Raw genomic sequence first — 25,235 nt, forward strand, 5'->3', positions numbered from 1 at the left:
AAGGGTGTAATTAGCGCTAAGTGTGAGTTAATGATCTCACTGTTGAATTTTTTTTTTTTTTTTTTTTTTTTTTTGTGGTCTTGACGGTGTCCTCCACATGTTCACCTCATCTGGCCGCCCTCCCTGTTTTCTCTTTAATCTTCCCCTCGATTACAGTTGATTAGGTGCAATTGTTATTGAGACGAGTTGAGCTTCAGATGAATATGTATGAAGATCTCTGTTTTAAAGCACCAAGGTTATTGAATGGAAGTTATTTCTCTCAATGCTGATGCCCACCAGCTCTCTTTATATTGTGCAGGAGAACTATTTACTATCGCCATATGGGCAGTACAGCATTTTTAAAAAGCTGTGTTTCCAAGGAGACTGCTTGAATTTCAGTGACTCCGAGAACTGCTTTTGTTTAAACATACCCAAAACCCAAGAAAAGTTTTCTATTTTCACTTGAAAGCATCATCGTTTCAGCGAGGCTTCAGTCAACAAGTCAGGTTGTCGGTCAAAAAGCGTTCAAAACCCATTTGGCTTCCAAACTATGATCAAGCAGAACGTCCAGTGCCCGACCTGAAGCACCTTGTCTGCTTTGGTTAAGATGAAAACAAAGTCATTAGCAGCTTTATTAAAGAAAAAGAAACACTGTGGCGAGCTGAGCGTACAGTTTATGTACATTTAAAGACTCACAGGATGCATATGGGTGAGAAACATCCATTAACAAAGGTTAACGTTCTAGCAGCTGTGGTGTGTAGCGGCGGGTGAAAGTTTATGTTGTTGTGAGAAGTGAAATTAAAGTAAAATTGTCTGCAGCTTGAATCAATTCACTCTGGTATTCTGGGCGAGTGTGGAATGAATTCATTAAATATGACCTTGCATTATACTCTCAGCTGCAGCACTGAAGTATTTACTACATCTGGCTTCCAAAGCAGCAGCAAGGACTTTACAGAAAAATAAAATTGATGTAAAATTGTGTCCTCATTGCGTGAACCTAGTGTCTGCTTTATGGATCTCGATCAAACTGTTTGGAAGACATCTGTTTCTCTTTTGAAGCTGCACAGTAGATGTCATTGGAAGGAAAATAGCAATGGGAGAAAAGTGCGACTGATCTCTGTTTCAATAGTGTCTTCTAGTGAGAACTCAGGAATGACTTCTACTGTGGTTTTCGGGACATGAAGACCCAGCCACACAGACTTGGACCATCTGAAACAGTCTCCATGGCCTCCTCGACATGGGCTTTCTGCCAAGGCCAGCCGCTCCGCAGGAGCCGGACACCCATGGAGGAGCGCCTGTGGAGCCGGCTCAGCATGGCCATCCTGGTGTGTCGGCAGCTCGCTGCCCTGACAGAGGAAGGAGACGTTTTCATTCTCCCGTTGTCTTCTACCGATGTCTTTTCTCTTCTCCTCTGCCCTGGCCCCCTCCCCGTTTAATCTCACTGGCTGCTGTGGACTACCAATTGACACAAGACAAATGAGAAAGACAGAACATTGATTTCAACATAATCTTTGTCGTAAGAAGTGCAAATGAAGGTAATAGAGGTCCTTCTTACTCTGCATAGACGTAGCGTAAAGAGTTTCCCTTTGCTGTGTAAAGAATCGATGCCCCGTGTCCTTTCATCATCTGGTTCTGCACCTGCTGCTGCAGCCGTGTAGAAGTCTAGCACTCGAAGCCAAGAAAGAACAGCTGAAACGTCTGCAGGAGATTATTCTTTGAAATCCACCCGAATAGGCAGTCGTACAGGATTTGTTAAGTGTTTGTCTTTACCTGTCAAATACATTAAGCTCAGATGAAGTTTGTCAAGGCCGCTATTGTACAATAAAGCATTTGAACCCAGCTTTTGAGTGAAGTGTGAACGCTTCACCTCAGGTGTTTGATTCCGCAGCTCAGCTGGCGCGGAGACAGTCCACACTTTGTTGAGATTTTAAGTCGGTGTAGAGCCTGTCTGACATAAAAGACCTGCACTGCCTCCCACATAAATAATTCCTGCTCTCAGCATGTGGATGCCAGTGTGGTGCATGGAGGACCGCTTACAGGAAACCATATGTTTGCACTAATCATCCCCTTAGCATGGAACAAGGCCTGAATCTGTGTTGGCCCTTAATCTGAGGAGCAGCTCCTTTCACCACGCTGGTTCAAAGAGAATCATCAAGAGCGGCGGTATTCAAAGTCTGGAGTGCGTCTTCCCCGGGGACGGCGCAGAGCTCCAGATGAGACGGAATGATGCGAGAGGGTCGGGGGAATGCCGTTTCCCAGCATAACTGATACGTATTCTTTTGAGAAAATGATGCCAAGCATGGCGTATCGAGAGCAGCGATTCTCAACTAGTGGGTGGCAGCACAAAGGTGGGCCGTGAAGCTGTTCTCAGTGGGCTGCAGATGTTTCTCTGGAGAAAATAAAACAACCGATTTAGGCCTCACTGATGTGACAACAGTTCAAATGTTTTTGCGTTTCAATTAAGAAAAGTTTTGCATTTACATGAAAACGTTTTGAAAATGATGTCTCTTTTACACAGAAATGGGAAAATGCAGCAATTGATGTAACTATTTATGATATGTGCGCTAGCAGCGTTTTCCAAAAGTTGTGTTTCCCCTGTTTTCACAGAGATAGAGTTGGAGCATTTTCAAAAAGTTGCAGTTTTTTGGAGTCAAAAAGTTATTTCCAAGCACTGCCATTGTGGAAATGGACACTTGAAAATGCCGTTGTGTAATCGAAGCCTTAAGGCCTCAGTATGCTTCCCCGTCGCAGCGACGTCGTTCCTCCGCCGGCAACCCTACGCCGGCAACCCTACGCCGGCAACCCTACGCCGCCACTGAACATATCTTGCTTCTACGTCAAGGGAATGCCCTCCTCTGCAATTTCACCGCCAAGCCGCTAGGCGGGCGTGGCGGTGTCTTTGTTTCAAAATCGGCAGTCACAACATCAATGCGGCTTCCGTAGCTCTGGCTTTACCTAGACATAGATATCTAGACACGCGTGCACTTACCGAACATATATCTGCATATATGACATATCTGGCGACACCGGGCTGTCGTGGAGGAGAGGCCTGAGCAGACCATGATGAAATATTGGTGAAACTGAGTTTTTGGACGATTAAAGCTGTTTTAGGAGCGGCTATACACATAGCCCCGTCTGCTAACAGTATAGGGATGTGCGCCGCTCAATTTTGGATCTAAATTTCTCCCGAAGCACTGTTCGGATCAGAAAAGCATTTGGAGTTAGTTCTGCTTCATTCTATAAACAACGCGAAAGCGGACCAATCACAGCCCTCGACGTTCACGCACCACGCGTCGCCTCGACGCGAAGTCAGGATTTTTGGGAGGTGCGCGTGAAGTCCTGGCATAGCCCAACGTAGGGCTACGGCGTAGACGTCGTAGGAACGACGTCGTGGCGACGGGGAAGCATACTGAGGCCTTTAATCTCATCCACTCACACTCACTCACAGTAGGTCTCGATAATGAACTTTATTGTGTTTTGAAAACTGTCGTTTCACATTGCAGAAGAAGATTTGCCAGGTTTTTAGTTTACAATTTACCCACTGTAATGGAAGATGCAGGTACGACACAGAACGTCGGTGCTATCACTGAGGTAAATCTCTGTGTGTGAATCACGTCTTTGGTTCAGCTGAAGATCCACAAACTCTGAAGTCTGAGCAACATTTGCAAGTTCTTGCAATTCCACTTTTATACAGAATGTAACAAAAAGTACTTTCTAGAGAAGAAAGTTTGGGTCAAGGTCTTTGTGCTCATTGAACCTCACCAACCTCACTTCTCTCCACAAACCACTGTTTTTTTTTATACAAAATCAAAATAACACAAGTAATCCCCAGTTCTATAAAAGGCTCCATGCAGGAAACTACTGCTGTTTATATCCACTACAGACCGATTCCAAGAAGTTACTGGGATGAGTTTCTGTTCATGCTGCACATCCATGTGTTCAAACCTCTGACTCTGCCTTTCTCAGTAATAGGATATCTCTCAAAGGTATCCCAGGGCTCAAAGGTCTCAAATCATTTTCATCCCGTTTCTGTCTCTCTCAGATGAGTGGATTAAGTGCTGGTGTTCGTTACAGAGGAAACATGCCTGGTCCAGTTTTTTAAGCTGTATATTTCAGGAAAGCATGAATGTTTTATGGTTCAGAAGAGTCATCCCTCCATTGTTGGGATATAATTGGCCCAGTGTCAGTAACAATAATTCAATATTGCTGTTAAAATAAAATATTGATATTGGCCCAAAATGGACATTAGAGCTGATATGAATCTTCCAGACAGTCAAACATAACATGCAAGGGAGCATTGATTTTTCTGAGTAAAAACAAAGGAAATGCAGAACTGCTGTAAAATCCTGCTTGAAAGGGACTAGAACAACATCATCCTCATCTTTAAACAGATCACTTGAACTTTAGGAGGCGCCACACTGTATTTTTCTCTCCATATCTTGGCTTTATCCCCTCTAATACCTCTGGGAGAGTTGTGTTGGTGGCTCAGTGCGTGGCGACCGGGGTGCAGTCGGAGCCCTGCCATATGAGAGGATTAGCCGTGTACAGAAGCCTGAGAGGGGAGAATCCTGCTTGGATTAGGCCGCTGACGTCCAGACCAAACACAGAAAGCACACCTTTCCTTTGTAGGGGAGCACATATCATTGTGTACTTTTTTTTACCCCCCCCCCCCTGCTGCTACCGGGTCGGTCTTCTGCTTTCTTCTCTCCTGATTGCTCCTCTGGCTTCGACAGTGACGTGGGGGCGGGGGGTGCGCACGGATCAGGATGTGAGCTTCAGTGGCTGACTGACTTTTTAAAGGAGGAGCTGCATGAGTTAGCATCATGCCTGCTGTGCCCACATCTGCCTGGGGCACTGACACACACACACACACACACACACACACACACACACACACACACACACACGGAAGCCGGAGTAAGTCTCAATCAGTAACCCACATGACCGGGACGAGGTCAGTCAGAGGAAATCTTCATCAGCCCACATTTTCCACATCGCCGTACGTGCAGCACATAGTGATGACATGCTTAAATCAATAAGGCCTGTAAGTCCGAAGCTTTCACATCCATCAGCTAAAACAATATTAACCCGACCTGAATATTTTTTATTTTAAGTTACTAAAACGGTCTGAAGCAGAAGCAAGTCAAGGTTACCTGTTGGCTGTAATATCTCATTACAGTGATTTATGGAAGTTGCTCTTTGGTTAATAGGCTCTCTGAATACAAACATCATCTCAAGGAGAAACTCCCATCTAAATTTTTATTTGTTTTCAAACATAAAAATTCATCAATGTCGCATTCTTATTTGGAAAGCATCAATGCCAGCAAACATATGTAGCTAATTAGCTTTATAGTCCTATAAATTTTAGGCAGACGGAGGGTAAAGTTGTTGTAAAGTTGTGAATCTGCCGTTATTCCATATACTGTTACCTCTTGTCTCAGGGTTGCTTCTGTGTTAACGTAGCTATCTACAGTGAAGCAACATCACGAAGCAAAAGACTGAGACGTTAAACCCTTTGAATAGCTGTTTCAATGTGAATACTCATACGTAATTTAACTGCATGTTCACCAGAGTGCATTTTGCTAACTTCAGTCTGACTGACATATTTTAACAGACAGACAACAGACACTTCTGTGATGATCTTTCGTTAGATCATGTTTGGTTTTTGTTGTTGCCAAACTCACTGACTTTAACTCACTCTGTTTTTCTTTTCCTTCACAGTAAACTTTGACCACTTCCAGATATTGCGTGCCATTGGAAAGGGGAGCTTTGGAAAGGTAAGGCAGCTTTTATTTTGATAGTTTAGACTTGATGAACATGTTCGATTGAACAGAAAAGCTACTGAAACTCAGACTTTTGGAGAAGGTAATGCTGTTTCTGTTCAGTCGGCGTCAGAATACACAGTTTGTTGTGAATAGTGTGTTAAGGATCTCCACATTGACCCTAAAAACAGGAATAATGGAGATGCCAGAAGACCTGGTCTAATGAATATGAATCACATAATCTTAAAGAACACAACTATAATGTGTTTATAATGTTAAATTTTCCAGGATTTCAAGACAAGGTGCAAAAGATGCAAAAGAGGGTTCAATATGCATGATTTTATCAGTATTATACATTTATTAGCTGACGTTTTGTGCAATGTGGAATTCATAAACTGAGCTACAAAAGCATATTTGAAGCCACAAGGTCTGCCTCTGTCCTTAATGTGACATTTGCTGCCATCTGTCAGAATAGCATTAACATGAGCTCCACATCATGGCCTAATGGACTAAATGCTTCAGAAAAGCTGCGTCCTCATAATAAAACAACAGTCAGAAGAGGAACAATGTAGGGTTCAGTTTGCATTTTTATTCCTAGAGAAATTCTGAGAAACATTTATGATATGTGAACATTTCCATCCTGACTTTAAGGATCTTTTCTGACTTCTCAGTGCCAAATACAGCAACACACCCTCAGAGGTCTTCATGTCTTGATGCATCACAGCTGTTTTATTAGCAAGAGGAGACTCATGTGGTCATAATGTTATGGCTAACAAGTGTGTTTCGCCCCCGACCCATCCAAGACATAATTTGTGAATGAACCGGTGCGTGCGAGGGGGAACAGTCCAGGAGAAAGTACCTTCCGCTTCCTCATCATGCGATGTTCACGAGTCATTTTTCTATTTTAATAGCTGTTATAAATGCAGGTTGTGTAATTCTTTGCATAAAGTCACTTAGAGGAGAGCCAATTTCCTTCTCGTGGAATGCCAGCTGACCTGTTGGGAGATTTTGACCCCGCGTCTCCATTTAATTACTGCACGGCACAACGCTGCGCCTGCATTTGTCATCATGCTCGCTGGCTCGGACGCAGCGGGGAGGGAAAGCAGAATTTGGCACGTCGGAGCGCGCGCCTCCATATTGCGAAACCAAATTACCGCAGTTCCTCTCAGCCACGTCTCAGGTGCCAATATCTCCATCGGCGGCCATTGTTGATAAAACAGACATTTTGGATTAACTTGTGGGCTGTTTGTTTGCGAGCGAATTCCTTTGTGCTCGCGTTGAATGCCTGGATGAGACTTCAAGTAATGAATTCCGAGCGCTCGTGTGTGTGTGTGTGTGTGTGTGTGTGTGTGTGTCTGTGTGTGCTTTTTTTCGTCGACACACGCAAATGAGACTCGTGAGATTGGAACAGTTTATCTTCATTTTGAATCCCAAATATCTCCGCTAATATTTGTTCATTACACTGGTGTCTCTGCGAGTTCTCCCTGCTCTGCTCTTCTCAAAACAACCTTCTTTCTTTCTTTCTTTTTTTTTTTTTTTGTTAAAAAACATGTCCCTCTGTTACAGGGAAGTCATCGCCCGATGCTGAATACATTACCATGTGAATTTATGTAAATTTTTTCCTTATTGCTTTGTTCCCTCAAGCTGCTGTCACCTCCCTTATGATACTGACGGGAATCTGCAGAAAGCCGAGAAGAGGGTAACCCGCGTATTCTGAATCGGCTAAATGAGCACAGCATTCATTCATGGTTGGGTTTTTTTTTTTTTTTGTTGGGTGTGAGTTTCATATGCAAACTGAGATTTTTTTGGCTGAGACGGACGCCTGAAGAAGAAAATTACACGGGTATGACACAAATGGTGTGTCTTCTTTTGGCTGAGGGGCGAGAGGGAAAAACCAGCCAACTGCTTCATCCAGGAGGCCGGGAACACAAAGGGGGGGCTCGTCTGCGAGCTGGCTTCTTCATGTGTTATATCTCTGCTCAGTCATGTTCACAGCCATTTCCTGTGGACACACACACACACACACACACACACACACACACACACACACACACACACACACACACACACCGAGCAGTCAGACAGATGCTCACAGAGACATCCAGATAAAGTTTGTCCTTGTCTGAGGTCGGCTCGTCTCTTGATTTTATTTTTTTTCATCCTGTTTTGTTTTGTTTTTTTTTTTTTGTTGTTTTTTTTTTGGCCACAATCTGTTTTCCTGCTGCTTCTGAGCCCCTAACAGTTCCAGCCTTTAGCCTCCCATAGAGCATGCTGAAACTGTGGGAGCTGTAGTTGGGAATAAATGAGGCGTTTGGACCGTGACAATCACTCAGTATTCATTACAAGACAAAGCCAACGCCAGAGTGGAAAATTATATCTTCACAATCTGATCAGTTCCTGTATTTTTTTAAACCTAAAATATTATATTATCACATATCAGTAATGTCATATATTGTAGAGGTCAGTGACATAATGTATTAAGGTCCTATATTTAATATTTTTAGCTTTAAAATGATCGTTTTAATGTTAGAATACATGGAGTTTAATGACTTCTACATGTTTGTCAGCAGATGTTGGCAACCTGATGAAGTATCCCTGCTTGTAATACCACTTTCTCCCACATGGTGGTACAGTGAGTCACTGTCTTCCAGTTAAAAGCAGCAGGATGGTTTTTAGACCTACTGCTTTGTTCATTCATACATTATCTGTTGAGATGCTTCCATTCAACAGGATGTTCCGTCACAAGGTGTTTCTGGCTCAGCTTTTAGATCGGGTCGCATTCTAATCTAAGGTTGGCAGTTCGATTCCACATTACACCCAGTCCGTGTTTGTTGCTCTGAGTGGAGGTTGAACCCTTTCTATGGCAGCCATATTGATTGATGTGTGTGTGGATAAGAGTGTATCGTGCTGAGACTGCTCAAGCAGTGGAGAAATGCATTCCAAGCTCAGATCATCGTTTCACTACATGGAATCTGTTTCCTAAATTCTGTTTTGAATTGAAATGTTTTGTCATTGTGTGTTTTGCCGTGAGTTGTACGTTTTGAGGTTTAAAATCTGAACTGGAATATTTTTGTCCAGTCACTGAGGTACCTGATGGCCTCTTGTGAGTTACTGCTGCTGCTCGTTCAGTGTTTCATGACACCAGAATAATCGAACTATACGCTCAACAGGCCACTTCATGAGGCACGCCTTGCTCGTACAAAGTTTTCATCGAAAAACGGTTGCAGATTTTGGTCCATACTGACCTGTTGCACCACACAAATTGCTGCAGATTTTTCAGCAGCACATGATGCAAAAAGTTCTCCTGACTGTAGAGCTTCAAGGACAGAGGTGATCTTCTGGTGATTGACTGATTACCAATATACATAAAGAATCGCTGTTTGATTTGTTCTAGTGGACTGGAGTTCACCTCCGCAGACAGTCTTCATCTGAGCATGTACGAAAACTCACCAGTGCTCTGCTGTATACCAAGCAAGTGAACTGTGGTCCTCCTTGAATTGTAGGACTCGGTTCACTTGTACGTTTTGCGTAAGAACTGTTCAGCAGTAGTAGTTTTTTGCTTCTTTGTGCTTTTTTAATTTGAGCTTTTCTGTCTTATTTTGCTGTTCATAGCCTGGGAATTAGACCACGTGATGCCCAAGAGCTGGCGTTTATTTCCTGATTCCATCGACGCAGATGGAATGAGTGATCTTTATGATACGAATTGTGATTTTATCCTTATAATTATAAAGTTTTCATGAGCGTGTTGTAAAGAACAGAAGTCTAAAGTATCAAGAACTAAACTGTATTATTATGAAATCTGTATATGTTGCAGCTTGTGTAGGAGAAAGTGGGTTCATTGGCGTGTGTGTGTGTGTGTGTGCGTGTGTGTGTGTGGGGGGGGGGGTTGCTGTGAGGTGGGTTGGAGCCTTTATGCTTGCGAGAAAATACAATCCCACGTTTTCTAGACTGCTCACAGTACAAAACGAAACGCGAAGCAAAGTGCAAAACCATTTATCACACCGTGTGAGTTAAGCTGTCCCGGATTGACACTCGGCAGTTGCATTAGAGACTCGGTGAAACCTTGAGTCCTCGGTTTGCGCTACGTTTCCAGACACGTCCCCCGGCAGCCAATTAAGAGTATTGGCAGCCAAAGGCTCTGCGTCAAAACCCTCCTAATGTAACTGCTGCTGCACCTGCTGCTTCCTAATGCAGACTGATGCTACAGCTGGCGGCACAATGACTCCGCAGGCCGGACCTGCAAACTGTACGGGGGAAGAGCCTCCGTCCATCGGAAGCTCCTGGGTATCCTAAAAGAACCACACAGTGGAAAGCAGGCACTTTGTTTAAAATGCGGTTATCAAGTTCCCCAAAAAGCTTCTAATGTGTTGTGAAACGTCTTTTGTTGCCATGCCAACTTGCAGCTTAATCCACGCACGCTCAGGGTTTCTCCCTCTAACATCCATAGATTTATGGGCAAAGCTGCTGTGGCGCACTCAACAACTCTTTAAAACTGTGAGCCGTGTTAAACTTACTTTTCTTTCTTCCTTTCTTCTTGTTCTCCTTGATAGTTTGAACCACAAAGCGTTGTCCCCGTCAGCCTTGAGATAAATGACATCCAAACGCGTTTCTCGGGATTTTGCTCTCTGGCATCGTTCCATTGGCACTCTAAAAATTTCTTTAAAAAGGTCCCTTCTTCTTGATGAGCATCTCAGTCGGCATTTCGGTCTCCAGCACAAACCTTTTGAGCTGCATTCTATAGAAATTGTACTTATTTAGTTTAAAATCCTTTGCTTTCTCATATCTATCAATGTGGGCTTTTTTCATGTTTGTCAAAGTTCCGTAGGAAGATTCTTTGGCTCACAAAAGTACAAGGTAAAATACAAAGATCTCATCTAAACACACTTCTCAGTCAAGACTCTGGTCTCCAGTGTGAACTATTTCAGCTTCTTTTCCTTTTGTAGTTTAAATCCATTGCTGTGCTGCACAGGCTTGAAACCACTTATGTGAACTCTTATAATCTAAGAAAGAATAGAGCTTATAAGAGGTTTGCATTTCATCCTGAGATCTGCATTTATCGATTACCGTGTCTGTGGTCATGATTTGATGAAATCTATGTGAAGACAAGCCGGTTACCTTGATAACAAAAGAGCACTGGCATTAGCTCAAAATGAAATATTAGAAATGCAATGAATATTATTGAAAACTTTGCACACTACTTTTTTTTTCTCCTTGACATTCAAAATGCAAATGACCCAAAGTCATGAATGCCTGCTCACTTGATATTCAAATGACCGGGAATAGTTTTTACAGATCGTATCTGTTGTTAAAAAAAAGAAAAAGAAAACACACCTTTTCCATGAAACAAATGACTCCTGCTTCAAATGAACCATAATGAAAGTTGCATCGGGATCGTTATACGATCTACTTTTGATGAATCGGCGCAGGTCCCTTTCCCCCCTCCCACTCTCTGATACAATAAACCTACTTTCTGCCTCCATCTCTCCTCACTTCGCTCACAATTTAATTCAAGAGTGTTTCAGGGACATACCGGCGAGGAATCAATACAGTATTATTAAAGATAAAATATGGCATTAATATGGTGTGAATTCCCACCTCGAACACTGCCTGTCTTCACCTCTGCCTCTGATGTTTGGGAGCATCTGTCCTCCAGCAGACGGCGACCGGAGCGAGGGGAGCTGGTGTGATTATTTCCACAGCGGTGCAGGATAGAGCTCATTTGTAACATGACTGCTACGGGGGCTTGGAAGGCCATCCTCTACCTCAGAGTGAGGATAATTGCCTGCTCCCCCCGTTTCTTTCCTTTCTTACCTTTCTCGCGCCACCCCGTCCTCTTTGTCACTCCATCTTTTGAGCCGCGGCTGCAGAGGATCCGGCGTTTCCACCGCCGGCTCATTAGAGCCCGATCCTGCGGGGTGGGGGTGGGGGGGGGGGGGGGGTGGGGGGGGGGGGGGGGGGTGGGGGGGGTGGGGGGGGGGCTGACAGCAGTTTAGTGACAGCTCCTCTAACGCCAGCGTCACGCGGACAGGTACACCTCTAAATAAAGACAGTAGAGGCGGACGGAGGGAGAGGAAGTGTAGGAGGAGGAGTGGGGGGGGGGGGGGGGGGGGGGGGGTTAAAGGTAGCTGAGGCGCTCAGCTGGTGGTCACCACAGCTTCACCCCCCCCCCTCCCACACTCCCCCGGGGATAAACTCTCATTAGGACAGGAGAGAAACAGGGACAGGCACTGGAAATACAGTGGGAGTGCAGCAGAGATGAGTTGGAAAAGGACATTTAGAGAGTGCCGGCTCATCGTATCAGGAGGAAGGTGCCTGAAAGGTCAGGAGAAGATGAAGCGTCTCCTCTGCAGGTCGTCCGGGCGCCGCGCTCACAGCTCTCCTGCTTCTGAAGGGCCAGATAGCGAAGCTTGAACTTCCTTATTAGTAGTTTCTTCCTCTTTCACTGCGGAGCCGCAGGTGTGAGGACGAGAGGCGTTTCAGCTCGCTGCAGCATCGCCCCCGGCAACCTATTAGCCTAGAAATGTACGCTCTTCCATTACACGGCGTCTCTATAGGTCTCAAGGAACAAAGCGCCACTTCAAAGACGCTAAAAGGAAGCGCAGGCCTGAAAGCATTACCCTAAAAGCCTACCTCCACTCTGATCAAGAGCTTGTTTTAAAAGATAACATTTCAGGGACTATTTTGAATCCTGCAGTGAAAATCGTTCAGAGACGTCAATATTTAACGTTCTTGATCTGGAAAGCTGTCGGATATGTTTGCCTGTGTTCACAAACATACACATTAATGAGCTATGCGTCCTGGGCATTGTAATGTTTCCACTAATAGCAGGGCAAAATTCTTGCTTGTATTCATTACCATTCCAACCATCCGTCCCCTGAGAGGAGCACAAATATCAGCCTTTGCGCGTTCGCCATCATTATTCAGCTTTACTGAGCCAGAAACAGGAGGGAAAGTTTTGCTCCACCTCCACATTGTTTGATATCTGTACCGCTGCATGGAGAATGAATTGCAGAGACTGTGACAGTCGCTGGCATTTCTCGTCGGATAAGGTTACGTTTTCTGATTAAAATCAGATGCGTCTTTGTGATAAAATGACTCTCATTTGGCTTTAAAAGTTCAGATAAGAATTCCATCAACCCACTGAAGTCGGTGTCCTTTCATCATCCGTGCTGCTGCCCCAGGCTGGACTTCAGGGTAGATGAAAGACTTTAAGATATTTATATCTTTATTGCCTTTGAAGATACTATAAATTGACATTATTTTAGATGCAAGGGCCTTCGATTGGCAGGGACTGAAAAACCAGGGAACATTGACTGTGACACGGTGTATTGGTGGGAATCAGGGTGTGTGTTTCACATCTGAGGAGCGAAGAGAAGAGTTACACAACATTTCATCACAATATTAGATTTGGTAGAAGTTGTTGTCTTTCCGTTCCCCCGTCATCAACCTTCCAGATGTTGAAGTGTTCTTCACCGCTGGTGTGCTGGCCAACGGATGATTGTGACGAACAATTTTAACAAATTTAGAAGTGCAGTTTGTCTATGCGATATGCTGGTCGAGAGCGAAGTGTAAAATGACGCTCTGGCAGAGAGACAGGAAGCTGCAAGTACGACAGTATTCAGGTCTGTGTTTCCCCCTTGGAAGTGGTATCATTCCCACTTCCCACTCCCCTCCCCACAATTGCACATCTTCTTTCTTGGTTGTGTAAATACTCTGGAGGACCTTGGAGAATGTCTTTGGCACAGATGTTGGATTGTATTCAAGAATGGACAGATTAGATCACGGGTGTCAGATGTATTTAAATTCAAGGGCCACAAACAGCCCAGTCGTATCCCAGCAGGCCTGGAGCAGAAAGATTCAGTCATGCTGACCAAAGAAAAGAATTCAATTAGAGATGTGATTTTTAAGATGTACAACCATATTTTTCTAAAATCTGTTTTTCTCCAAACTGTTGACTGTTTGTTGTTTTCACTGCGGCAAGCTTTTTCTTAATTAAACTTCAGGCATTACCTTCATGTCTGTTCAACTGTCGGTCTCAGTGATTAAATAAGGAGCAGCAGTTATTGATTATTAGTCGATTGATCAGCAGAGTCCTGGAATCAGTACACATTAAGGCTTTACACGACTCCTCATGACAACCTTTTCAGGTGAAATCACAAAGCTTTTGTTTTTTTTTTTCTGTTTTAAGCTCCATTTAAACGAGGGAAATCTCAACTTTTGGAAAACGCTCCTGCTCCGTCTCTGTGCAGAAGGCAGAAAGCACAGCTGTTTTGAAAGGCCACGACTGTGCATGTGCACTAAGAGTGAATAGTCCTTCTGCAGACACGTTAGATGGACAGTAGCCAATTGAAACTCGAAACTTTGGAACTGAAATGCAAAACGACGTGTTTCCCCTGAGAGGTCGTCCAAACGGGGCCTAAAAGCAGATTACAACTTTGATGCAAAGTTCAACAAAGTTTGCAAAATGCAGCCTTCATATGAGCCTGCATAATCCAATCTGCAAACATTTGACAGAACAATAATAATAATAAAAAGAAAAGAAGAGTACCTGTAAGAACTTGAGGTAGAAAGTCCTTGAAACCTCTTCTTAAACTGCATTTGTACAGAACGGTAGCGGGACTCAAGAAGCCAATCAATCATGTGTGTGAAAGCTAAAGTGCCGGTACATCAGCGCTGTGGCGGGTCCCTCAAGGATGCTAACGGTGAGCTGAGTGACGCTTCCTTTAACAGAGAGCTCTATAAACCAGGGACTGGAGCCGCGAGCCGCCTGACACGTGAGCTGACATTGTTGTAGCTAACGAGGCGTGGATCGAGGTGACGAATCAGCGCGGCGGTCACTTCACCTCCTGACTGACTTTCATTTTAACGGAGGCCGTGCTGCACTGAGGTGTTGAGATCTCAAACGTCTATTTCTGTCACGATGTTCGAGCAAATTGTGACATGTTGATGAATATGGATGACCTGTTGGGTCCTTAACGAAACGCCGCGCTACACCTCAAGTACCTTCAGCGAACCTACGGAGAACACACTCCAGATCAGCCTCCGGGGCCTTCTCCTGCGTCTGTAGCTTCCTCTGCATTCTTTGATGCATGTAATCCTCATTATGCCGTGCCTATATTTTCCCCCACCTTCACACACGAGTGGCTTCAAAGTCTTTCTGTGTATTTAGTATAAATTGGACGTAAGTACAGACTCCAGGCTGGCTTGTTTGTACATTTGCGCTTTGAGAGCAATTTTCTGCCATTTGGTGCCTTTTCCCAGGAGGTGTTTTGGGGATTTTTTTTCTCATGTGAGTTAAATCATGTTTATTTAAAGTTTTTCGTCAGTTCTACACATGCAGCACAGGAGGCTTTTTTACCTCTTTATTGTTCGATTCTTAGTCCCTCGGCATTTCTATTGCCAGATTGTTTGGACCACGTTAGTGATCTGGGAAACAATGATGGCTCTTTGACAGCACTTCTCTTTTTCTAATTCTACCTTTTATCATATTTTTCATAAGCTGCAGCAACCGACTGATATATTTAGACAGCAATTAGTCAGTTAAGTCTTGTTTCTCAAGAATCTACACTTGGTCTCTTTAAAAAAGAAAAACTAAAAAACTAAATGAGCCAATATTATTTTCTATAGTGAAAGGTGAAGGTGCTAAACTGTTCAGGACAGAAGGCCATAAAAGCTGGAAAAACCAGTAATAAGATGGTAAAAACAGTGATAAAAAGGACGCGCGTGTTGTGAGAGAAATGCCAATTTGAATAATTGAGTCTTGAATTGCTTTTTAATCGTCCCCAGTAGAGTCCACAGGTCATAAATCAAGGAGAAGAGTGTTCCACTGTATCAGAGCCACTGTTTTAAAGGCAGCAGTAAGCCCTGCTTCAAAGACGTGCCGCTTTTTTAAATCATGGAGCAGCTACAGGCCACACTGGAGCAGAGCAAGCAGAGCTTATTTTTTTCGGAAATAGAAACAGAAACTGGATGTGAAATACAACATGATGACCAAAGAAACAGCACTGATGGACTAAAAAACCTCTAAAAACATTTTAACCTCTTACAGTTTCGGGATGACTGACTGCTTTTCGCTGTTTGTCTGATTTGAAGACTGATATTACGACTTTAAGGTCACCTTTTTGCTGTTGATTTGCGGAAAGATAAATCTGATCTTTTGCGGTCACGCCATCCAGACACTGACGGCATTACCTTGTATTCTGGGAAACAGTATCAACTGCGTCATTCCAGCTGTCTGCTAACAAAAAGTTACCCTGCAATGGATTGAAGCCTACAAAGGAAATCTGTTGCAGCTGCTCTCTGTGCAGTCTTGGGCTTCATTCTAACATAAACAGCTCCGATGAGGTCCACCTTGTGACTTTTATAGATTTTATGTGAGAGGAAACAGAACTTTGGAATCTGGCAGACACAGATAGCATCTCAAATAGTATGAAGAGAGACAAGACATATTGATTCACCTTTCACTATTGCTCATTTTTTATTCCCAACTCGGAACAACAGCAAAAAAAAACTGTTTTAATTTCTTAAAGGTGAGAAATCCCAGTATAACGTCCAATGAATGCAGCTGACAGAATAATGGATGTTTCTGTATGAAAGTGTCCTTTCGAGTCTAATCCACTCATTCTGCTGGTGTAAACAGAAACATTGTTACTCTGTGTGTTTATCTGCACTCCAGATGAGATTATGAGCAGAAAGCAGCACAAGCCTTCATTCTGCCCGGCTCAGTTTCAGAAGTCCAATCCACGACGGTGCTGATTAACGGTCCTGCCTCCTGTAATAGTGCATCCTGGAGCTCGGCAAATGGACGGCCGAGCTCAGTAAACACTTTCATTTCCTGCAGGCTGACAGCAGCCGCTGCGGAGCGGGAGACATCCAGCGGAATGAACCAAATGAAAGTGCAAATTATTCCTCCTTCTCCCTGGATGACATGTTTATCAGACCCGGAAAGTGTGTGTTTGCCTCACTCGCCTCGCTCAAAGCAGCTCTCTTCCAAAATGAGAGGGAGTGTGCACATGTGTGTGTGTGTGTGTGTGTGTGTGTGTGTGTGTGTGTGTGTGTGTGTGTGAGAGAGAGAGAGCATGGCGGTGTTCACACGCTCTGAGCTCGTTCAGCACTTCATCAACCGGGACTCGCTAACGACGAGCGCTAAGGAAGTTAACCTGAGGGGACTGATGGATGCCGTCGCCTAATGCACAGTGATTCTGCTGAAGCTAAGTGGGAAGACATAAGGTGCTCTCTTCCCCCCCTCCCCTCCCCTCCCCTCCCCTCCCCCCCCAGGCTGTGGTCTTATATCCGTGCTTGTTTTCCCCGTGTGTCTCAGTCGGAGGCTTCTGGCCGAGTTGGCACTTACCTGACCTAGAAAACAGAAAATGTGCTGCTTCCTGAATGCGTCCAGTGAATTTACCGACCAACCTTTTTCTCCTTGCTGCAAGCCCGGCGGTCCCCAGAGCTTCAGACCTTCTGGCCATAACTGATAGGACAGCGGACTGTCGGAGAAACACGGAATGTGAATGAGGAGACGGCGGCCGTCCTGTGGAATCAACAGTGATGCTCCACTTAGATATACAACATGCAGCTTTTTATATTTCAATGAGAAACACTCATAAAAAAGACATTTTGTTTTTCAAGAAACATCTTGTTAAGACCCAATAGAGGGAGTCCTGTCGAGTCAGAGAGGACATGGAGGTTGATACATGAGGCTGATCACCATTTTCTGATTAACTTTAAAAAAGTTTCAGAGTCGTAAAAAGAGGAATAACTTATTTTTCTAGGTTGAGATTCCTTCCTAAAGGTTGGGCAGACAAGGACGCAGACAGTAGCTATCGGTCAGTTTGCTCTGAAACTGTATCGGACCACAGCTCCCAAAGATAACTTTCTACCTGACACTTCATGAAGGTTGAACATTGGTAAGAGAGTCCGTCCCAAGACTTTGACCTTATCTCTGCTTTATCAGCATTGAAATTGGTTTTCTTGTGCCATCTCTGGACATCGTATTCTTCACTTGTTACTTGTTAAATGACGATGAGAGTTGATCGGTTAATGAAAGCTGAAATAGCATCTAAGCGGGAGTTACAAACATAGAGACTCTAGAATCGCTCGTCAACTCAACCCATGAAGGGATTTAAACTGTTAATCCAGAATGGAAGGTTTTGGTCCAGGATGTCTTCCCCCGGTTGGATTTGTTTTTGCTGAATCAATTCTAATATATACAGACCTAAAAAGGGGTATATTTAGTTTTCCTCTTATCACAATTCTTTCTCCTCCAGCTCTGCTCGCTGCTGTATTTTGCCGGCTAATCTGCATTTTGTCCTCCTCAGATAAAACCCATTATCCAGCGTCTGAAGTCACTTCTCAGACTTTGATATTTCCATCTGGATTTAAGTGGAAACAGCATGAAAGCAGCAACAGTATGTGTTCGTATGAACAGAGTGTACAAATGCTCCTGAATTATGGAGAGTAGACCTGTTTTTGTTTCTGTTTTCAGTTGTTGACACATGATTACAGAATCGGTTATCCCTTCATTTATTCAAGCAGTCACAGCCTCACCTTAAGCCACCATTGAGAGAAAACCCAACAATTTACACACTGGATCAATTTTGGGTCCTACTTTCAATTTAAAAAATAAATAAATAAAAGTTTCACCCCAACACATTTTACTGATCACAAAAAGAAGTCCCTAAACTCCACATGGCATCTGCTGGTTTCTCAGGAATGTGACTGGCAGACTGGCATTTTGGCATTTCTTGGATTTTGGAGGTTAAATTAGAACACACTTTAGCATGTAATGTACTTCTGAAAAGATTGAGGTGTTGCTCATTCTTAAAGTGTTTTTTTTTTTCTCTCCACGTTTATGTGTCCTCATTTAATTATTCTTTTTAGAATTATCTCAGTATATTTTGCAGAGAGAGGCACAGACTCCCCCGGATGACGCCGCTGCTTTGAACATTGGATTCGGGCACCGGTGTTATTTATTTTCATCCTAGTTTCAGAGAAGCCCTCCATAATGATCCATTTCAGTTATATTAAAAGTTAAAAAAGGGGGGTTAATTTATATTTGTTTTGCAATAATATTTTGTCTCATTTTTCTCGAGTCAGAAGATGTGGTGTGTAACAGTCAGCTGGTGGCGTCAAAGTTTTTTTTAACATCTCAGCGACGTCAATGATGCAAACTGTAGTGAACTGCAGCCTGACTCAAGTTGCATGATGGGAAGTGTTGGAGCCAATGCGTATGGTGTGCAGCACACATGCACACACACAAACACACACACACACACACACAGTCTGAAGTTTCATGGTACTTTTTTTTAAATGACTGGATGGTCTGATGTTGAGCTTTTCTTTCACTCTTCTTCCTTTCATGATGATTGAGACTCCTCAGATCTCTATCCTATACATGTGTGTCTAGCAAGCACCCGGGCTTCATAAGCATGTAATAAACGACAAACTGTTTATACTCCCAGATAGGGAACGTTTTAGACTTCACCGTCATCATCATGTGGACCAGAACCATCACAACCTGCAGGTTGACTTGACTGGAATTTGCATCTTCTGTCTTCTAGATGAAAGAATATTTGTTCTGCATTTCAGTGAGTCAAGTCCAGGTTGGACCTCTCCCTTTACCGCTCGTTAGCTTGGATTGATCCCTGATCCTGTACATTAAGGAGATTCTTTGTGCACCTTCTTTGAAGGTGTTTATATTTTGAATGGAGCACAGCATCCTTGAGGAATTCTCAGAGACGGATAGATGAAAGACGGATGACGTTGATTTGTCTCTTGCAAGTCTCATAAACGTAAACGGCTTCAGAACGGCTTCCAGTGTAGCAAATGAATCTGTAACCGTTTGTTGGCCTTTTTGAGTGATTCGTGTCTGTTAGTGCACAGTTTAACACTGACCACAACACACACACACACTCGGGATGACAAAAAGGTAGAATTTTAATGGCAGATAGCCAGAAAACTAAAACTTCCTCTGCCAAATGGTATTCAGCCGTCATTCCGTTTGCAATTATTTACTTTATTGCTCGCCTTCCTTTGGTTCCAGCTACGTTTGTCCATATTCTCGGCACTAATGAGGACGTCCTCCTTTGGATTATCAGCTGGGTTTAGCGCCAGATCCTTGGAACATTGTTAATTTGTACTTCTCGCTGAGGGAGACTGCTAATTTGCATTTTGCTGTGTCATCTATACCATCGGCTTTAAAAAGCACTGAACCATGCGTCTGTTATATTTACATAATGTATGTACGGATTGTAGGGAATGATCGCCTTGGCTAAGGTGCTGGTGAAATAGGAAAGCCACAGACAGGCCGTATCAAACCACGCGGCGGGATTTTATTGTCAGAGAGACTGACTGAGACTCTTGAGACATACATTTGCATTTGAGCATCTGGATGAGTGATTACAGTGAATAGTTTGTGTAATTATGGTGTACTCTACTAATTCAGCAGTCCCAGTAAACTTTACAGAATCAATCACATTCATCTATTCATTCATGCGATCACCAATGCTGATAGATCCAAGGTGTTCGGAACATTTTCCAGCAGTTCGCTGGACTCAAAAGGCCGTTGGCTACTGTACAGTCGTAGTCAATCGTTTGTGTTTTCCGAACCAAGACTCTGAGCGATTGGCCGCTCTGCTCTGAAGTCCTGCGGCGGCGTGTTTCACACCACTGCATCCTGCTCCCGGAATTAAGATGTTAGCTGTGAGTGCAGCCGCTCAGGCATGTGAGCTCACGCCGTGAAGCTCCCAGCTCTAAGTTTTAGTGCCTACATTAATGCAGGAGTAGGTTTCAGGCTGCATTTATTGAGTCAGTGGAGGTATTGGCGACTTTTACCTGAGCGCCGGCTGACCTCGCTCTGGCACTCTGTGTTGCTTCGGCTTCTAAGCTCAGCTGATGGTGAACATGTAGGAGGAAATAAATGACTTTTTGCCTCCTGTTGCTGACCTATGGTGGATTTCAATGAGCTCTTCACAGCAAGGTCTGTTTAGGCAGCCTACATGGGGCACAGCTTGATCTCATACCGGCTGAATGAAACTCCTGATTTCCATGATTAACAGCTGAAGACCAACACTTAAATTGGCATATCGTGCCTCATTGTGACAACCCACAACCTTTACATACTCCACTCTCCTTTAATGTGAGGCTACGTAGCCTCGCTGTGTTATTACACGCCATTAATCACTTTGTAACGCCTTGGCAAACATCATTCACTCCGGAGGGCGCTGGTGCCAAGGTTTACAGCCACTGCCATTAGATTCAATGGCTGCTGTGCGTCAGGCGTCCTTCAGATGGACTCGGCGCTCTGACCCGTCGGTTTCTCACACAAAGCGCCGCCTTGCTGGTGCCGTGAATGTCTGAGGCGTGCATGCGGTTAAGGGCCTGACTAAGAGAGTGCTGCTCTGTAGGGCGTAATCTCTCCCCGGTGATGGATGAAACATGTTATTAAAGGGTAGTAATGAACTCTGCGCTTTCCTATTTTAGTTCCAGGCTCTCGCCTCCGGGCCCGTCAGTCTCAACCCCCCCCCCCCAAATTCATAACTGTGGATTCAGGTAAGAGGTTCAGCCCTCAAAGCGTCGTTCGTCATGAAGTTACTTCACATGGAGCTTATCTTCTTATTGTGTTGTGACCTGTGGGCGCCCCGAGTCCAGGTGAAGTTTTAATGAAACTGAAACAGGAAACGGCCCCTGGGTTTAATTAAACCCGGCAAAAAGAATTACCTGCATGAGAATGCAGAGGCTGGACGCATGCTGGTGACATTCAGAAACATTTTCTCCCTCCCCACCCGGATCGGATGCTTTCTGGTGGAGAGACTGAATCTTGTCCTTTATTTCTTTCTTTTGTTCTTCTTCTTTTTTTTTTTTTTAAATTGCAAATTCTCCAACGCCCCGTGAAATCATTATCCAGTGACCCTCTGAATTAACATCCTCCACTCCTGCAGCGGCCGGGTAAAAACAGTTGGAGTTATGGCCGCGCGCATGATCTCAGTGGAAGATATAATTAGTCTCTGCAGTGGAGGGGTCACACTGGCACACGGGTCAAACGGAGACTCGGGGGATTGCTTTGTTCTCTCCAAATGTATGTTATTTTATGGTTTCTGAGCAGAGTTTGCATGTTCTCCCTGTGTGTGGGTTTTCCCCCATTGTTCAAAAACTGTGCAATATTTGGAGCATAAACCATACAAGAAGGGCCTTGAAATGAGGAAAATCTCTACTTTAGATGTTTATTTAAGGAAGAAAATGGAAAAGGGCTGAAACTAAATGCCAAGGGAAAAAAAGGAAGTTATTTGATTTTGCATGTTTTCACAAAAATGCCTTTTAGTTCACGCATAATTATGTTGGTTCATATAACAGTAATTGAATAAATACTGCTCGGTTTGCAAGTCTCTCTACATCTGTGTGTGAATCTACATGTACTTATGGATTTTTGACAGTCCTCTGGTGGGATTTGATCCATAAATGCAACTTGGAGTCTGGAGCCAATTGGCCGGTATTGTTTCGCTTGAAGATAAATTGGTTTACTTGAGAAATTCTCCAATGTCAGTGAATGCAAGGGTTGCAAAATTGCAGTGCACAGTGTGATCAAATGGACACAAGACATCAGTTTTGGTTTAGTGTTTTGTTGAAGTTTGTTTCCCTTCCCTTTGTTTACAGTCAATGGGTGGCACGCCCTCGAATGGGAAACTTACTTCAAGAAAAAAAAAAAGTCTGAATTTAGATCATATGAAGAGCATCAGAGATCATAGGAAGAAATTAAATGAACTCTTGAGCAAACAGAACAAATTTGCCCTCTGACCAGTTTTCGGCGCCTGTGCCTGATGTTCTGATGAGTACGGATCGTTGAATTATTAATCAGTCACCGTTGGGTTACTGCTGGTTTTGCCGGCCTGATCACTGTTATCGTGTAATTGCTGCCTGTATTGCCTCATTAGGGATCCTTAAAAAGTTTCCAGGAGATATCGGTGAGTAACTGCAGACTGCTTCAGACTGGCGGGTGTTTCAGCGTGTTGTTCAGTGGTGGAACGGTGTCCGTGTGGCTGCGCAGCTCCTGGTCGATACTGAGATCCCCCAAGATCAAAATATCAGCAGTTTGATCAATTTGAATGTAACGAAGTCAAACAATGTTGCAGCTATGACATTTTAAGTCTCTTTTTGTTCAGCTTTTACAAGTTTTATTAAGTTCATTTACCTTTTCTCTTCCGTCTCTTCCTGTTAAACATTTGTGATTCCAGTAGTAATAAAAATATATATGACAAGACCGTCATGTAAATAAGCAGCCCATGATGGCAGATGGTCTTATTGGCTATATTACATCTAAAATGTTTAATTAAATGACTTTTTTTGTTCATTCTAGCAGTATTAGTTTCCACAGTGAGCCTCAGAGGCTGATCAGGCGGGCCCTGTGTGTTGACAGGTGCTCTCATCCGTGACTTCAGGTGCCTTCATCCTTGCCTTTAAACACATCTGTACTTCCAACACCGCCTCCCCGCCAATCAGCAGCTCCCACCTTCATGTTTAATGCGGCTGTGTGTCTGACCACCCCGGAAAAAGCTCTCTTCTGGAGAGATAAACAGGTGCGGCGTGCAGCTGGTGGTCAGAGATTACAGCCAAACGCTGTGACAGCATCTCGCCCCCGAGCCAAGCGCTGTCGTCCGGAGACGTGCGATCCAGAGCGGAGCGTCAGCCCTGGACCCGGCTCGGGTTTTTTCCCTCCGATTGTGTTTGCTCATTAACCGCAACGCCATTCAAGTTCTGTGGTGCATGAGAAAAGAGCCGACTGTTAGCAGCGGCGCTGAATTCATTGCCACCTGGCCTGGAACAGCCAGCATCGCTCACGGGCTGTATGTAAATACAGAGGCCGGAAAACACAGCCAGGCACTCAGAGCGGCGCTGGAACGGGTTCCCTTAAAGCCTCAGACCGCAAAAATATGACAGAGATCTGTGGAAATGAAGCTGAAACAAAGTAGAAGTGGTGCTTTCATAGAATATCCCACATGAAAAGCACGGTTTCAAAAAGAGAGTCAAACAGTCCTGTCCTGATAAAACAGAAGTCTTATCAAACAAGATCATAAAGTAAAAGACCAAATACACCAAAGTTTAATGACAATAGGGTTAGAACATTTAAAAAAGCACATTTTATTGAAAATGTTCAACAGTTAAAGGTGCTGTAGGCAGGATTCGGCATCTAGATGGCGATTCGAAACCCAGCACAGCCAGTCCTGTCCTGTTTTCCTCGACATCACCCTTACGCAAGTTAAGCCCCTCCCACAAGAACGTGCGACGAACGCCCCTCGACCAATCACGGTTAGAGCCTCAGGGGCTCTTCTGATTGGTCAAAGATACCGGGAGCAGTTGAGATTCCTTTTCAGCTCAGAACAGAGACAGATGGAAACGCTGCGCCCTCGCGGTAGTGCAGTTATACTACACTCCTAAAGGATTATCAATGGATACTCTAACATTTAATCCAAAGAAAACACAGAAAAAGTAGCATTGACTAGCAAAATCCTGCCTACAGCAGCTTTAAATACTTTTCACAAAACCTAACACAAATTACCTGGGATTTCTTTAAAAAAGATACTAATGGTTTGTCAAAGTGAGTCTCTTCAGACTTCCTGTAGAAAAATAAATACATAAAAGAAAATAAATGATTAAAGATAACAGAAAGCACAAAAGCACTGAAGTAAAAATTAGGAATTTATTTAAAGCGATACAATAAATACAGTACATAAAAGTAAGTGTCATACATCTCCAAGAGGCGCTTTAATGGAAGTTACTGTTATTGCCCGTCTACTCCCTCTGGTACAGCTGTGTAATCACAGTGTTTCAGAAAAGTAGTGTTTTCAAAAAGTTGCTCCATTGCACTGTTGTTATGTAACCGAACACCTGTAACGCAGTGAAAGTTTTTCGTCATTTGAAAACGTCCTGGTGTAAAGACATCCCTCTTTATGCAAAGTGACTGAAAACCAAACAAATAAAGGTGAATTAAGATGTAAGTGAAGCAGAGCTGCGGCCGTATGGTCGCTAATCACAGTGGAGATTATCAAGCTTTTTCTGCGGTTGGATCTTGTTTTGTTTACCAGCATCGTGCCTTTTGTTATTTTTATTTTCTCCTGCTGGATGACTCACGCTGTCTTCAGGCTGGTGAATCCAGAGTCGGATCTGGTCAGCGTGCCAGTGCGTCAGCCGGCTCTTTCTCCAGATGCACAGACCGTCAGCTGGGCCGGCGACTTGGCGCCAGCATCAGACTCGCCTTTCAGCTCCCGCCCTGCCAGCTAGAAAACAAAATGACCTTTATCTCGGACAAATATCCAAAGATGATCTGAACAGCAGGTGGTCCTAAATTAGAATTTAACAGGAAAAGCCTCCTGTGTGTGTGTGTGTGTGTGAGTGTATGGACGTTGGACTGGGCTGGCCCATTAACATTTTGGAGATAATGTTACAGAATTAATTAGTGACACTTTAGCGTCCAAGAGAAACGTTCTCCGAAGGTATCGCTGT

The 25,235-nt window shown here is 43.9% G+C and overlaps 1 protein-coding gene across 1 annotated transcript in view; it reads left to right on the top strand.

The window, feature by feature from the left end:
- Positions 1-25,235, top strand: part of stk32c (serine/threonine kinase 32C) — an 88,373-nt gene that overhangs the window by 22,867 nt on the left and 40,271 nt on the right. Inside the window, exon 2 of the mRNA XM_030106189.1 lies at positions 5,701-5,756. Coding sequence (XP_029962049.1) covers positions 5,701-5,756 — 56 coding nt within the window. The remainder of the gene's footprint in view (positions 1-5,700; positions 5,757-25,235) is intronic.

The sequence above is a fragment of the Salarias fasciatus genome, chromosome 13 (assembly GCF_902148845.1).
Source record: "Salarias fasciatus chromosome 13, fSalaFa1.1, whole genome shotgun sequence".
In the NCBI taxonomy this organism is placed as follows: domain Eukaryota; kingdom Metazoa; phylum Chordata; class Actinopteri; order Blenniiformes; family Blenniidae; genus Salarias; species Salarias fasciatus.